Source organism: Danio aesculapii, chromosome 16 (genome assembly GCF_903798145.1).
Source record: "Danio aesculapii chromosome 16, fDanAes4.1, whole genome shotgun sequence".
Taxonomy (NCBI): Eukaryota; Metazoa; Chordata; class Actinopteri; order Cypriniformes; family Danionidae; genus Danio; species Danio aesculapii.
In genome coordinates this window covers 48439646-48457030 of record NC_079450.1, presented here as the reverse complement: position 1 = coordinate 48457030, position 17385 = coordinate 48439646, and the positions used below count along the sequence as shown (strand labels likewise).

At 36.8% G+C, this 17385-nt stretch overlaps 1 protein-coding gene across 1 annotated transcript; it reads left to right on the top strand.

The window, feature by feature from the left end:
- The first annotated feature begins 11594 nt into the window (after positions 1-11594).
- Positions 11595-17175, top strand: ccr11.1 (chemokine (C-C motif) receptor 11.1). Its single transcript, XM_056475835.1, has 3 exons — positions 11595-11726; positions 13965-14031; positions 15725-17175. The coding sequence occupies exons 2-3, from the start codon at positions 14010-14012 to the stop codon at positions 16711-16713; spliced, it is 1011 nt and encodes a 336-aa protein (XP_056331810.1). The 5' UTR covers positions 11595-11726; positions 13965-14009; the 3' UTR covers positions 16714-17175.
- The last annotated feature ends 210 nt before the right edge of the window (positions 17176-17385 follow it).

Sequence of the window (17385 nt, the reverse complement as noted above, 5' to 3'; positions counted from 1 at the left end):
CCATATTTGCGCTTTGCTTTCATGGCTGTCACCTAGCAACAGCCGTACACACAACAGCAGCTAGATAACGCAAGCGTACCAGGGTTCAAAGGGAAAAAAGACGGTGTGAACAAACCAACCAAGAAGGTTGCAAAGGGTGTCAATCGAACGTGGTACGGTCCAGGCAATTCAACCAAGTGTGTAATCACCCTAAATGTACAGCACCTAAGCACATGGGTCTCTACATTTGCCACAGCAAACTCTTTTTGGCTTTAACAAACTTATCCCTCAAGTTTTTATAAACTTCTTTACAAAAACTTGCAATTTCTAGCCAAGAATTATTGGCCCTCTGGTTAACCCTATGATCACGCATAGACGGATCATAAAGATTCAAGTACATGCGTACCAAAATCTCTTCAAAGTGATTCATTTTCAATTCAAATGAAACACGGCGCCACGCAAACTGTTCGCTTGAGTCTCAAAAAATTTAGTGCGCTCCACCAGCTGTAAGCAAGTTGCGTGCACCTGAAGCAAACCTCTACAAATACTGCAATGACGTCACACGCACTCAAGCAAACTAGCGAGTACAAATCAGCCAAGTTTCCCCAAATTCACCTGTATCTACAGGGTTTGCATTTCGACATGTGATCCTTTAGAGACCCCATAAATCAGACTTCTGCATTCAAAAAAGGAGATGCATTCTCATATTCAGCTCTAGACTGCTTTCATTTCCTTCTCCAAGTCATCCAAGAATTTCCTAGAAAATGAATCCAAAATTTGAAACTATGTTACCCTACCTGCTCCTCGGACATCTTCATTCCTTCAGACCTGCTGAAGCCATTCGTGCTGTAAGATCTGCTCTAATGTTGCTCTCCTGCCATCATCTTTTTTATGGCACTGGGTTATCAGATCTTGAAACTCTGTGAAAGATTTCAACAAGAAAAGTTGATTAGGCTCTTTATAACCTATACATGTTATCTTGAATGAACTTCTGAATTAAGCAGTATATTTTGTGTTTACAAGAGCTGTTATGTGTGTGTGTTTAATGGTGTTATTGTCATTGTTGTGTTGTCTCACCTTTGGAATAACCTGGAATCAACTGATCATCTTTTCTGGTCAGAAACGACATCAAATGCAGGCCTCCGCTCACCATTTCTATAAGCAGATTTCGCAAGCTGCAAATAGCTTCTTTCATGGCCCATTCATGATCTGAAATTAAAGCAAGACAATGAAAGTGTTTATAAGCTTGCATGCAAATCAGCCCACTGTTGGGGACCAATCAAACCCCAACTATGACCTTTTATAATGCATAATAGACACACTCAACTCACTTTTAGAGCTAGGGTTCATAATAAGCTCACTACAGCCAAAGTCTATCATTTTGAGCCGCAGCGTGTCCATGTTGACCAGGATGTTGTCTGATTTGATGTCTTTGTGGAAGATGCCCTGGTCAGCGCAGTGTTTGGCTGCGAGCACTGCTTGGTGAAATAAGCCACGAGCCACAGTTTCTCCTAGTGATCCTCCTTTGGCACTGATGAATGTTTCCAAGGTCTCACATGGATCTGGATATTCCATAATGAGGATGTACTTCTCTGGCTCTTCAAACCAATCGATCATTTGTACGATGTGGGGGCTTTGGGATTTGCGCAGCAGCAGATTCACTGCCACTTCCGCTACCAAAGGTTTGGCACATCCAGGCTGGAAAATGTCATTTGATAAAAGGTTAGCTTTGATGTTTCATGTTCAAATGTGCATTAAATATGACCCTGGAGCAAAACAACAGTCTTATGTTGCACAGATATTGACCTTATTCTGCAAAGCGGAAGTACGTTTGTTTTTACTATTGTTTTAGAGCTTCCGATACAGTTGCCTATGAGAGAAATTACTAGGAATGGTAAACAGTCAAACTACTTGCTCTACAAACAAGTGTGTTCATGACTATACATAAAAGGTTGAAGAATTTAAGAAGAAAATATCAGTTTGCAACATCAACAGGCTGCATTTAACATCTAAACAATGAAAGTGAATGAGCCAAAAAGATTTCAATGGCTGTTCCCGCTCGTACATGAAGAATAAGGTCAAAATTAAACAAAAAACTAATATTATAATATCTAATATATGTAATATTCTAAGACATTTTGTAAACTTTCAACTGTAGACTGTAATATGCTTTGCTAAGATCTTAGTTTGGACACCATTTAAAGACACTTTTCTCAGTATTGTGATTTTTTTTGAACCCTCAGATTCCAGATTTTCAAATAGTTGTATCTCTGCCAAATATTGTCCTATCTTAACAAACTATACATCAATGGAAAGTGTATTTATGCAGCTTTTCAGATCATTTATAAATCCCAATTTTAAAAAAAATGAACACTTATGGCTGGTCTTGTGGTCCAGAGTCACAAATGCAAATGTTCGTATTTAGAGAAGTCTTGCCAACTTACCACATTAATAAACTTGTCCCATGTGCTCTTTTTAAGAAATTTGACAGCAACCTGCAAGGAGACAAACAGTTTTAATAGTGGTTCTGCAATTATTTATACATTACATTTCATGCAAAAAATAACAGATGAAAAGACAAAAAACAAGAGAAACAAATGGATGTAAAGATAGTTTACCTTCTGGCCATCAAATCTGCGTGTCGCCAAATTCACAGTGCCATAGGCTCCACTTCCCAGAAACTTTCCCACATCATAAAAGGAGTAAAATGATCCTGATAAAACAAGAATAAAATACATTAATTGCTACTTTTATTGATAATCTCGAGCAGTGATACCAGGGAGGCAGGATAATGTACATACTTCATGTTGAAAACTGAACAAGGAATTAAACTAGAAGCATAAATACCAATTATGATATTTATGAAAAGTTATTTAAAAAAACTACTGTAGGACTGGGAGATGTAACAAAAATCTAATTTCACGATACAAGTCATCTCATATCCTGATAGCGATATATATATCATTATATATTACCATTTCTAGAAATTGAACCAATTAATAGTTTATATATATATTGTCCACATGGAAAGGACTATTTATTTTGTATATTTAAAGATATATACTTAGAAATTTCTAATTCATTTGTGATCATATTTTTCACTTTATTTCGAAATTTATTTTGTGCAAATGTTTAATTTAAAATGTAGAAATATAAAATATGTATAAAATATAAAACACAAATGTAAACATTGTACTTTTAAATTTGTAACTTTCTCACGATGCTATTATTCATGTTTCTGTCTGCATCCTCGTATTGATGTGCACTAAATTATGAAAAGATTTTAAACACAAACCAAGACACTCTGTTCTCCCTATTCTATATATATCATCATCACATTGCACAGCCCTACTATACTAGAAGTTGTCAAAGTAGACCAATAATTTGAAATCACTCACCTTTACCGGGCCAAGAATAAATTGGACCAGGTGTCAGCTTACAACTGGATGGACCCGACGCAGATGATGGCTCCGGATCAGGTTTTATTTTATGACTAGATGATCCTGATTCAGATACTGCCTCCAAAACAAGATCAAATGGCACTGGATCTGGATGTGAACTGAAGCTGAATGAATCAGCACAAATATCAAATGGATCCTGGTAAACCACAGGCTCAGGGCTTGCTGGACATGGACCTGTTTTTGTCTCAGGGCTGGCTGAACATGGGTCTGATTTTGGCTCAAGGCTGGCTGGACATGGGTCTGATTTTGGCTCAAGGCAGGCTGGACATGGGTCTGATTTTGGCTCAAGGCTGGCTGGACATGGGTCTGATTTTGGCTCAGGGCTGGCTGGACATGGGTCTGATTTTGGCTCAAGGCTGGCTGAACCTGGCACTGGTTTTGGCTCAGGACTGGCTGGATAAGGGTTGAGCGTCACCTCAAAACCAGATGGAGCTGGTTCAGTTAACGCCCAAAAGTTTCCACTTAAACGTGGACAGAGATCTTTCTTCTTTTTCTTCCTCCTTTTTCTTTGGGTTTCTGTTAAAACAAATTGAAATTAGCATTAGAATATACTGAGACTAGACATAATAAAGAAACCTAAACACTGAGTGAACACATAAAAGGGAACTAACTGGCAAGATAAAACACTGAAGTTTAACTGTCTCTATAATATTCATTCATTATTAAATATTCAAATCAGTTTGAGATAATGCTTTAGCTCTGACTTTGGAAACAAGTTATGCCACGTTTGAGCAGAATAAAAGGCAAATCCAAAAATAATTCACATATGAATGATTGTTCCTTTTCTTCTTTTTATGTGACCTTGACATTAGCCGGTTTGCCATAGATCCCTTCATTCAACTTTTCACTATTTATATTTAGATATTATATTAATGAAATGTAGTAATACTAATAAAACTAGACACGGGAAAAGAATTACAATATGAAGAACATTAATAATACAAACTAGACAGTAGATAATAATAATGACAGTAGACTCACCGACTGCTGGCAGGAGATCTTCTAAATTCTGTGAAGACACTGGGACAACGGCAACTGGATCTGGGGCCACTTTGTTGCCCCTTTGCCAGAGGAGGACACGATGCTTAAAAGACTTCCATGTCTGGTTGAAGAATGCACTGATGGACTTTCCCGTCTCTATTTTTGTTTGTGTTTTGAAAGAAAGAAAGAAAGAAAGAAAGAAAGAAAGAAAGAAAGAAAGAAAGAAAGAAAGAAAGAAAGAAAGAAAGAAAGAAAGAAAGAAAGAAACATAAATCAGAAACCATAAATCAAAGACTGAGAACAGACATCATGAAGAAGTAATGTAAAGTCTAAATTTGTAAAGTCTAAAGTCTAAAGTTGTCTAAATAATGCAAGATCCATCGTTAAAGAGATTGTTCACCCAAAAAAGAAAAGTTTGTCATCATTTTCTCACCCTTGTTCCATGTTTGACTTCTTTTCTTCTGTTGAAGATATTTTGAAGAAAGCTGGAAACCTGTAACCACTAAGTTCCATAGTATTTGTTTTCCCACTATGTATGTCAATGGTTACAGGTTTTGATCTTTCTTCAAAATATCTTCTTCAAGTGTTCAACAGAAGAAAAAACACATGTTTGGAACCAGTTAGTAAATTTTGAGGTGAACTATCCTTTTAAACTCTATGCTACATTTATAAAACTCTAAACAGAATAAAAATACGGCAAGTATTATTAAAATACTGACAGTATAATAATAATGATGAAAACGTACCATTATTTGGCCCACAGTCAGATGGACCTGATACAGGTGTGATCTCAGATGGAGCCGAGATGGATGGGATCTCAGAATCAGGTGTCAGCTTGAAACTAGACAGACTTGACACAGGTTGTACCCATGAAAGACAATCTGGTTCTGGCATCGGTGTTAACTCGGATACCAGACTGGATAGATCTTGGTCCTCTGAATGGATCTTGAGTAGACTTGGAACAAGTGATGGCTCCAGATCACTGTCTGATGTCAACTCAACTGTTGATGGACCTGATATAGAAGGTGGCTCATGATCGTCCAGATTGGCACTAATTGGTAGCTCAATACCTGATGGGCACGGATCGATTGATAATGCCCATTGGAGGCCAGATAATTCTGGCTGGGGTTCATTGGGATCGCTGCATGGAAATGGGGTCAACATGTTTTCTCCAGGGCAACAGAACGTGCATCGCTTGAGCACCTTCCCTATTCGCCCAAAGAATGCACGGATCCCTTTCTTCCACCTTTTTGCTTGTTTTTCTACAGAAAAAGAAGAAACAAGGAAAATAATGATTAAAAAAGTTATTAAATAAGCATATAAACCATTATGAGGGATGTAAACATTGACAATGGTCCTAACGTGTTTCCTATTTTACTTTTTTCATTTCCATAGCTTCTGTGACTCCAAAAAGGTCCACATATTGATAAATAATGTTATGAGAGCTGTTTTAATGTTGAGTTATGATTGAATTCCCTCTTTTTACAGTTATGAAATAGTTTGACAAGCAGGAAATGTTTATGGGCCAATGACATCCCCACATTGAAATGGTCTATAGGTCTGCAGAATAGTTTTTCTGCAATTATATATTGCGATCTGAATAAAATTTCATCAGATGACTTGAATAGCTCTTTTTGGAAATATTGACTCATTTAGATTGATTGAGATGTTTTTTTGGGGGGAGTGAATTGTGCAGAAAATATAAATTACGAGAGTGATTATACATGCACACAATGATATTCTCTCACTTGACGTATTGAATTACATCATGGTCACAAGCCTCTTTAACTACATTGAAGCCTATTGACTCAATATATAAACAAGCAGTTAAAATTATGGACTTAAAGCCTATGCGATGGCATCATTGTGAAGTTTTATGTAAACATAACCTTTTTAGTTTTAATAGTTTTATTAAATTTAATTATCCTAAATTGGTTTTTAAATGTTTAAATAATCATGTTCCAATCCTGTTTTCTGATCTAATCAGTAGGCATCAAACCTCTCACAGAGTCACACGCGCAACTGCTAATGGTAACTGTCTAGTGCCAAAGTGTAAGACCTCATTTGGTCAATCTGTCTTCTCTGTAAAGGGAGCCAAACTGTCGAATGATTTACCTGTTAGCTTAAAATCAGAAAGTAATCTAAATATTTTAGTAGTGTTCTTAAAATATGGTTAAAAGCAAAACAGCAGTGTTTGCACAAATAGTCTATTGTTAGTTTCTTGGATCATGTCGCCTTTGCTTTTGCTCCAGTCATTTTATGTAAAGAATTATAATGCTGTGTATATGTTTTTTATTATAGTTCCATTTTGTCAATTTTGTCAAGCCTCCTGTGGACAGGTGTTGAGAATTAGCAAGTTTGCTAAAACACCTAAACAAATGCATTTGGTTGTCCAGTGTAATTGTGATGTCCATGTCAAATAAATAAATAAATTTATTTATTAATACAGTTTAGCAAAGATGAAAGGTAAATAAACCATGCTTCTTTGGTTTTCTGGGTAGTCAAACAGTATTCAGGTACAAAAACGTAATAATTTAATTAAAATAACACTGCAGAGTCTTAATTGTTAAAAAAAAAAAAAACCAATTAATAATTAAATAAAGTTACAAATTGTACAAATGTTGTGCCGTAAACACTTTAAACTCTCTAGAAATGCTCACACAGTCAAAACAGAATTATTTAATATTTTTCTATTACTTACTAAAAAGTATAGAGTAACCACAGGTAGGGCTTTGCAATTAATCGAAACTGAATTACAATCGCAAGATGCTGCTGTTATATGAACTACTAGCCAATTGAGTGAGCCCACTTCCGTTCTACCCAATCAGAATTGCGCAACCAAACTATGCCAATAAAAAAAAGAAAACAAACAAGAAAGCATAGACAAATGGGATAATGGTGTCTGCTGCTTTAAAAGCCTTAATAGATGAATTCATGTAAAAAAAACAGCATTTGGTAATATGGGAATATTTTGGTTTCATGGTCACAGGTACCGAACAAAAACAGCTCATTTTTAAGAGCTGACAGAATTGTTGCCATGGCTTGCAGATTATTGAGCTGAAGCTTGACTACAAAATTAAATTGCAAATCAAATCGCAATCGGAATATCTGTCAAAAAAATTGAAATTAGATATTTTCCCCAAATCGCACAGCCCTAACTACAGGTACTCTTTCATTATAATCCTGATAGCCCTTAAATATTTCACAAATGATGTTTAACAGAGCAAGAAAATGTTCACAGTATGTCTGATGATATTTTTTCTTCTGGAGAAAGATTGGTTTGTTTTATTTTAACTACAATAAAAGCAGTTTTTTTAAACCATTATAAGGTCAAAATTATTTGCCCCTTTAAGCTATATTTTTTTGATAGTCTATAGAACAAACCATCATTATACAATAACTTGCCTAATTACCCTATCCTGCCTAGTTAACCTAATCAAGCCTTTAAATGTCACTTTAAGCTGTATAGAAGTGTCTTGAAAAATATCTAGTCTAATATTATTTACTGTCATCATGACAAAGATAAAAGAAATCAGTTATTAGAAATGAGTTATTAAAACTATTATGTTTAGAAATGTGTTGACAAAAATCTTCTCTCCATTAAACTGAAATTGGGGGAAAAAATAAACAGGGTGGCTAATAAGTCAGGGGGCTAATAATTCTGACTTCAACTGATTTACATGATATACAATTATGATAATAATATAATATTATCATATAAATTGTCAAGTACATCATACACGTTTGTCTTTCATAATTATAAACTAATAACATGGCAATGACAGAATTAAGTTTTTCAGGAGGAGCTTTAGTTGTAACATGGCCATTATGACAGTTTAATCTTTTATCTAATGAAAACTAAATAAATAAATTAAGTCAAACATTTAGCCAATCGGTAGCTACAAACTCCATCGCTTATGTCAAAAATTGCTAAAATTTTCCAATAGATGGTTTTGTGTCTCTCTTATGTTTCATTTGATTCTGTCCCTTACCAGTTGGGCTGTTCTCCATAGCGGCTGCTGTAGGAGAAGCCTCTAGTTCTGATCCTCCAGCTGCCCGTGCAGAGTCACTCAACCTCGGCTGAGCTTCTGCGGAAACCGGGCTGCTGGTTTGTAAAGAAAAGCGTTTACACATGCTGTTATTTGTAATTTATAAAGGTGCTTTGAAACCACCTTTATCTAACATTCACAATAACTGCTCTCAAACTATGTGTATGGTTGTCGACTGTTAGTCCAGATAGATTTCTAGTCGCTGTTCAAGTGATTTTCTTGGCTACTGCTTGGATCTTCACTGATCTGTGCGCGCGAATGCATTCTATTCTATGACGTGACAGCCAATCGAATGTGGGCGGGGCTTGCGGCGGTGCAGCATGGACATCAGTAATCGAATTATTTGCCTTAATCCTAATTAAGACAATAATAAGATTAAGGTGTTTACATGAGTTGCTTTTTAAATGTTTCATGATCCCATTTTATATGTTATAGCACATACTTCGATTAATAATTCACATACTTCTTCACCGCGCTATCCGCATTTCCTCCGGAGTTTCAGACAATCCCTTACAAAAAAAAAACCCCACAGGAATTCTGCAGGAATATTATGCAGACTTCCTACAGGATTTCAGCTCATTTTCCTGTAGAAATACCAGCAGGAATTTTATGAAGGAAACTAAATGTATGCAGGGATTATTCCTGCAGGAATTACAATCCTACAGGTCTATTAAATATCCAGTTCCAGCAGGATTATTGTGCAGGATAGATATGAAGTTAGAGAAATTTCACAATGAAACAATGTATTTTTACAAATTATTTATTAAAATTGTAAAAAAAAAAAAGAAAAAAGAAAAAAGACCAAAGCAGAATCCAATTCACAGCAGGCTGCGTTTACTCATTTTTCCTAAAAAAAGTTTTAAAAAAGTTCCCGTAAGTGGTAGAGTTGGTGTGGTAGAGAATACAGTCTGTAAAAATACCATTACATGCTATGAAGAATCTCCAAAAACAAAAAATGGATTCTTTTCACAAGTTATGATGTGTTTAACGGTCATCAGCATCCTAAATACCTTAAAGTTTTTTATATTTAGATTTTTTTTTAACTTATGTACATTTATATGTATTTATGTATAATACAATCTTTATGTCAAATTACAAAAAACAAATGATCGCTTATGCGAAGAGTATCTAATGAAGTGTCTATGCAGACAAGACAGTAAATCTGACATTATTCTCTCTTCTGGCTGCCGTTACCAGTCTCACACTATTTTCTTTTTCCTTTTCTGAAAGTATTGATAACACCATTGTGGAGTTTCTCTTTTATTATTTCAGCAAATAGAATTGTAAAAAATATATATTTGTTGTACTCTCCTATTCACTGCGCTCTGAGTTTACCAACTATGATCATTTCTGCTGCTAAGAAACATGCATATTTGAAAAGGGTCCATACAAGTGTGTGTGTGTGTGTGTGTGTGTGTGTGTGTGTGTGTGTGTGTGTGTGTGTGCGTGTGTGTGTGTGCGTGTGCGCGTGCGTGCATGCGTGCGTGCGTGTGTGTGTGTGTACAAATTATTACCTTACTCGTAACTTGTGCTCATCATTTACTTTTTCCCTGAGTGCTGCCCTGATAACTTTTATTGGTACATCTGGAAATTTCTTCTGTACTCTGTCTGTAAATTCCCCTCTTCTGAACATCCTCCACCTGAGAGTTTCTTTGTTCTCTAAAGAGAAATAAACAAGGTTGAAAATACTTATCTTCAATCATGATTAGGCATGGGGCGGTACAAGTTTCTGGTGCTATGATAACCTTGGATAAAAATATCACGATATTGTGATTACTGCTCTAAAATAAGTTATTTTAAAATATCGCGGTAAAAAAAAACTACTTGAAAACTTGAACAGTTTTATTTTAGGAAAGATTTAACATATTTTGTAAAACATATTTTATTATTTTATAAAACAATATAAACCACATGAACCAGAGGTATTCCCCCATCCAAACCTCTGTCATATAATTGCTACATGTTTAATACAACTCATTATTTTAAAGATTGTGTTTTAATCATCAGATTGTACCTCAGCGCTTGTTTTCCTTCCTTTTCAATAGCAATAGCATAGACTAGCATTATATGTATTTATTATAATTCTGTCCAAAGTACAACTTTACTGGGATTTAAATTTTTAGTCAACCAAACTAATTCAATTAATAAATAATGAGGTCTAATAAATAAGTCTTTAAAAACAATATTTTACCCTTGAGTCAATGTATTTTTCCTTAAGCCAAAATAAATGTTTAGATTAATATTAAAATACTTTTTTTTTCATTTTTAACAATGTCAAAAGCATTTTAAAAAGTTGTCTACTTTGTACTAAAGTAAAAAATGTTTCTATATATATACCATCACCGGCCACTTTATTAGTTACACCTGTCCAACTGCTCGTTATTGTAAATTTCAAATCAGCCAATCACATGGTCAAAAGACAAGGTCAAGACGATCTGCTGCAGTTTAAACCGAGCATCCGAATGGGGAAGAAATGTGATTTAAGTGACTTTGAACGTGGTTCACGTGGTTCAAAGGTTGTTGGTGCCAGATGGGCTAGTCTGAGGATTTCTTAAACTGCTGATCTACTGGGATTTTCATGCACAACCTTTAAAATAATTGACTATTAAAATTGATCTTTTGGAAACCTATTTTTAGGTCGTTTGCCCTATCAGCTGGCAAACAAGTAAAAAAAAATTGGGTGAACTGACCCTTTAATAAACAACAACAAACCAGCAGCCAAAGCTATATGAATGCAAAGACACTGACACATTAAACTTTCCGAACGCAATGAGGTGATAATAATATGTTGTTCTTGGCGTCATGTCAACTGTGGAAAAATGATTGTTACAAGGTTTATAATAAACAGCTGTAAGAGCAGCAAGAGGAGTTTAATTTGACTGAGGAGTCAAATTACTGTAGCCTACAACAGTCCACGCACTGAATGCAGAAGAATCCATTTTGCAATATGGTGTCTTGACTCGCAACTTAGTAGTGGCATTTTATGTTAAACTTGTATAAGTTGACGTGATTGCTGTTGTGAAGTATCGTTTGAATGCTTTCAGTTTTGTTTTGTTCTTTTAAAACGCCTTACTGAGTCTGCGGTAAACCGATACATTATACAAACCTGACTGACAATTGGTGCTGTTCTGCGTTTTCGGAAAAAACTCTGCTAAAAGTGTTTTCTTTCGTTTTTTTCTTTAAATGTGACACTTAGGGAGACCCAGGAAACGATAGACCTAAACAAAGAGACCTGACGGGGCACCTGCAGTGACTGGTAGGTGATTAAAACCTTTATTTAAAGTAATAAAATGCTACCTGTAAGTTATTTTTTAACCTTTATTGTGCTTTTTGTCACAACTAAAATATTACTAACAATTTGACCTAAAAAATACAACACATTCAAACATGAAACAAGTTGCTTATTATTAAAAAGTTGAACATTTAAAGACAGCATCCGTTACCCCTTGCAAAGATCATACCCAACCAGTACAAAACAAACTGAAGATACTTTTTGTCTTAATAAAAATCTAAAGAAATGTTGAGATAAATGTTAATATTTCAGCATACATTATCATAATTGTCATATAAAATGACTATATTGTATTGTATGACCTAAAATTGTGTTCTTTGCATACAGAGGTAGATTAAAGTTATTATTTTGACTGAACTGATGTAGGACCATCATCAGCAAAGGCAACACAAAGGCTTTTAGACAGGTTACAATGAAGTAATTTCGGTAAGACAAAATGGGTGAGACTGTGGCTTTGACTAGAGGTTAGCACTGCCACCTTACAGCAAGAAAGTCACTCGAGTTCTGGTTTGGCCTGGAGGGCTTTTTGGGTAAAGTCTAGATCGGATACACGGTTGTTGCTAGATCAGATATGGTTGTGGCTGGAAGTTAACGAGAATTACTTATATTATTTATTCAATTTCCCATTTATTGTATTTTATTAACGCCTACCCCCACCCCCACCCTAATCCCAGCTGTCACAGTAACGTAAAAACAGTAGTTGTACAGATTATTATTTATGCCATCTATTAAATTACCCAATAAATTGGAATTTTTAACGCCTACCTCCAACCCTAAACCCAAGCGTCACAGTAACGTAAAAATATTAATTATTGTTATACAGTGTCATAAAAAATGCTGCTGTATTTGATGTACATATCACACTTTCAGCAGCCGTGTATCCGATCTAGACTTTACCCGGATACGCAGCTGGCCGGAAGTGCGATATGCACATTAATATAACAGCATTGTATAACACTGTGTAACAATAATTCATATTTATACAGTACTGTGACGGTTGGGATTAGGGTTGGGGTGGGGGTAGGCATTAAATTTACAATTTATTGGGTAATTTAATAGATGGCATAAATAATACCGGTACTCGTACAACTACTGTTTTTACATTACTGTGATAGCTGGGTTTGGGGTAGGAGTAGACGTTAATAAAATACAATAAATGGGAAATTTAATAAATAATATAAATTATTCTCGTTAACTTCCGGCCGCAACCATATCTGATCTTGCAACAACCAGCTTTCTGTACAAAGCCTACATATTCTGCTCATATTTGTGTGGGTTTCCTCCAGGTGCTCTAGTTTCCCCTATAGCCCAAAGACATGTGGTGTAGGTGAATTGGATAAAACTAAATTTGCTAAAAAAAAAAAGAAGACAGACATATTTATGCCTAATCACATGAAGCACAGAGCTTGGCAATAGTGCTGAAACATACCAGCATTGGCTGTTGAGATTACAACTCATTTTGTAAGTGTTTTTAGGGGTTCAATGGAAAAAGGTCCTATCTTATTTTAATAATTCATGTTTCATGAAGTTCTTTTTTTTTTTTTTTTTTTTAAACTATTCATTCATTCATTTTCCTTCGGCTTAGTCCCTTATTCATCAGGGGTCGCCACAGAGGATTAAACCACCAACTATTCCAGCATATGTTTTATGCAGCGGATGCCCTTCCAGCCGCAACCCAGTATTGGGAAAAACCCATTCACTCTAACATTCAGACATGCTCTCATACACTATGGCAGTTGTTTACCCTTTGGACTGTGGGGGAAGCCGGAGCACCAAGAGGAAACCCACGTGAACACAGGGAGAACATGCAAACTCCACACAGACATTATAACTGACCCAGCCGGGACTCGAACCAGCGACCTTTTTGCAGTGAGGTGACAGTGCTAACCACTGAGCCACCGGAAATTATGTATTCAGTCTGCAGCATGAATAAGGTGTATAGAGGCAATTTTGGATACAGCCTGAGTCTTAAATAGTCCAGGTAACATGTACCTGTAATGGATCAAGTAATCAAGGCCGTGGGTTATGGGAAATTAAGTCTTAAGTGTGTATCAGTGGTAGTAGTAAATTATTTGTTATTACAGTTATTTGATTTTGCAAATTAACCCATGTGTCACTTCTTTTTCTTTTCTTTTTTTTTAGTGTGAAGAAGTCCTCTGGGAGGTTCATGATTATAATACTGTACTTTCTGCTTTTTTTTAGAGTATCACAGGACTTTCACAGATTGCGCTGTTATAACCAAGAGACATGACGGGGACACCAAAGCCTGGTGGGTGATTAAACAGTCAATCCAATGTAATAATGCTACATCATTCATTCATTCATTCATTTTCTTTTCGGCTTAGTCCCTTTATTAATCCGGGGTCGCCACAGCAGAATGAACCGCCAACTTATCCAACACGTTTTTACGCAGCGGATGCCCTTTCCAGCTGCAACCCATTTCTGGGAAACATCCACACACACTCATACACTACAGACAATTTAGCCTACCCAATTCACCTGTACCGCATGTCTTTGGACTGTGGGGGAAACCAGAGCACCCGGAACCCACGTGAATGCAGGGAGAACATGAAAACTGACCCAGTCGAGGCTCGAAACAGCGACCTTCTCACTGTGAGGCGACAGCTCTTCCCACTGCGCCACTGCATCACTATAATGCTACATATAAAAACTATTCTTTCATATACTTTGAACTTTTTATTGTGCTTTTTGTCAATTACAATTTAAATGTAATTATCTGGTAAAAAATTACAAAACATTTAAACATTAAATGAGTTACGTATTATTATACAAACACCAACCACTTTATTAGGTACACCTGTCTAACTGCTCCTTAACATAAATTTCTAATCAGCCAATCACATGGCAGCAGCGCAAATTAAGTGACTTTGAATGTGGCATGGTTGTTGGTGCCAGAGAGAAACTGCTGATCTACTGGGATTTTCACACACAACCATCTCTAGTGTTTACAGAGAATGGTCTGAAAAAGAGGAAATATCCAGTGAGTGGCAGTTCTGTGGGCGCAAATGCCTTGTTGATGCCAGAGGTCAGAGGAGAATGGCCAGACTGGTTTGAGCTGATAGAAAGGCAATAGTAACTCAAATAATCACTCGTTACAACCGAAGTATGAAGAAGAGCATCTCTGAACACACAACACGTCCAACCTTGAGGCAGATGGGCTACAACAGCAGAAGACCACTCCTGTCAGCTAAGAACAGGAATCTGAGGCTACAGTTTGCACAGGCTCACCAAAGTTGCACAATAGAAGATTGGAAAAACGTTGCCTGGTCTGATGAGTCTCGATTTCTGCTGTTGCATACAGATAGTAGGGTCAGAATTTGGTGTCAACACCATGAAAGCATGGATCCATCCTGCCTTGAATCAACGGTTTAGGCTGATGGTGGTGGTGTAATGGTGTGGGGGATATTTTCTTGCCACACTTTGGGCCCATTAGTACCAATTGAGCATAGTGTCAGCACCACAGCCCACCTGAGTATTGTTGCAGACCATGTCCATCCCTTTATGACCACAGTGTACCCATATTCTGATGGCTACTTCCAGCATGATAAAGCACCATGTCATATTGTGCGAACCATCTCAGACTGGTTTCATGAACATGAAAATGAGTTCATTGTACTCAAATGGCCTCCACAGTCACCAGAACTCAATCCAATAGAGCACTGGAATGTGGTGGAACGGGATATTTGCATTCATGGATGTGCAGCTGACAAATCTGCAGCAACTGCGTGATGCTATCATGTCAACATGGACCAAAATCTCTGAGGAATATTTCCAGTGCCTTGTTGAATTTATGCCACAAAGGATTAAGACAGTTCTTAAGGCAAAAGGGGGTCCAACCGGTTACTAATAAGGTGTAACTAGTAAAGTAGACGATTATGAACTTAGCATATTTATATGTTTACGTTTGTTATATGGCCTAAAATTGTGGTCTTTGTGTGCAGATTTCGATGATTACTACAATTTTAACGAAACTGAAAATGTAGCACCACCATGCAACGATGCCAAGACGAAGGCTTTCAGTGAGGTTTTCCTTCCCATCATGTACAGCATAGTGTTCATCATTGGCTTCATTGGAAATGGTCTGGTCGTGTGGGTCTTCATCAGATATCGTCAAAAGTCCAACATGACAGACGTGTGCCTCTTCAACCTAGCCCTATCTGACCTACTCATCCTTGTGTCACTTCCATTTTGGGCACACAATGCCATGGATGAGTGGATTTTTGGCAAGTTTATGTGTCACACTATAACAGGTCTCTTCATGATTGGTCTCTACGCCAGCATCTTCTTCATGGTCCTCATGACGCTGGATTGCTATGTCATCATCGTCCATCCCCACAGTATGTTCTCCAAAAACTGCTCTGCAAGATTGGGTTTGGCCTTGTTGGTATGGATACTCAGCCTGTTTGCATCTCTACCTAACATCATTTTTACCAAAGAGAATTTTAATTTAAACAACAAAATATCTTGCCAACCTGATTTTCCTTATGATACATCCTGGAAGTCCTTCACTTACATTAGCATGAACCTTCTGAGCTTGATTTTCCCTTTGATTATCATGAGCTTTTATTATTCCCGGATTATCTCTACTCTGTTCAGCATGAAATCAGAAAAAAAACGCAAGGTGGTCAAACTGATCCTGTCTGTGGTAGCGGTTTATTTTCTTTTCCTTACTCCATACAACATTGTCATGTTTCTTATGTTCCTGCAGAGAATAGGGTACTTATTTTCTTGCGAGTGGCATAATAGTTTGAGTCTTGCCATGCAGTGGGTGGAAACCATCGCCTTGAGCCACTGTTGCCTCAACCCAATCATCTATGCGTTTGCCAGTCAGAATTTCAGAGGAGCAGTCAAAGATCAGTTTCCATTGTGCTTCAGGCGATACGCAGCTGTCTCTCAACAGGCGTCTGAAAGAAGAAGCTCAATCTTCTGAAGATCTTCTGAATATTCGACCACACAAATTACATAAAGCAATAATGTTCCTTTAGAGATTTTTATTTTCCAGATTAAAATAACATTACCTTTTTACCAACCCCAAGTTTCACTATAGTAATGAATCTATATCGAGTTCACTTTTAAAGTTGTCAATTTTGTTAAGCCCGTGTTGGCGTGGGTTTCCTCTGAGTGCTCCGGTTTTACCCACAGTCCAAAGACATGCGGTACAGGTGAATTGGCTAGGTTAAATTGTCCGTGGTGTATGAGTGTGGATGTTTCCCAGAGATGGGTTGCAGCTGGAAGGGCATCCGCTGCGTAAAACATGTGCTGGATAAATTGGCGGTTCATTCCGTTGTAGCTACCCCAGATTTATAAAGGGACTAAGCTGAAGGAAAATGAAATTACCGTAATTTCTGGACTATAGAGCGCACCTGTATATAAGCCGCATCCGCGCAATTTTACAAAAGAAGAAAAAGATATACATAGCCAGCACGGGCCATAAGCCGCAGATATCTATGTTGAAAAATTAGAAATTTACTGCATGTACAGAACAATTTTGTACTGAAACTGTACATGTACCTAAAAGATTCTTTCAGAACAGTGCCTTTTAACACGGCAGCGACTTTGCTGATTAAAACGGAACAGAACCAAAAGAAAATAACCGGTATTT

Excerpts from the sequence above, each read along its gene's own strand:
- ccr11.1 (XM_056475835.1), top strand. The coding sequence starts at position 14,010 with ATGACGGGGACACCAAAGCCTG. Across the intron at positions 14,032-15,724 it reads GACGGGGACACCAAAGCCTG|ATTTCGATGATTACTACAAT; the intron begins GTGGGTGATTAA and ends CTTTGTGTGCAG.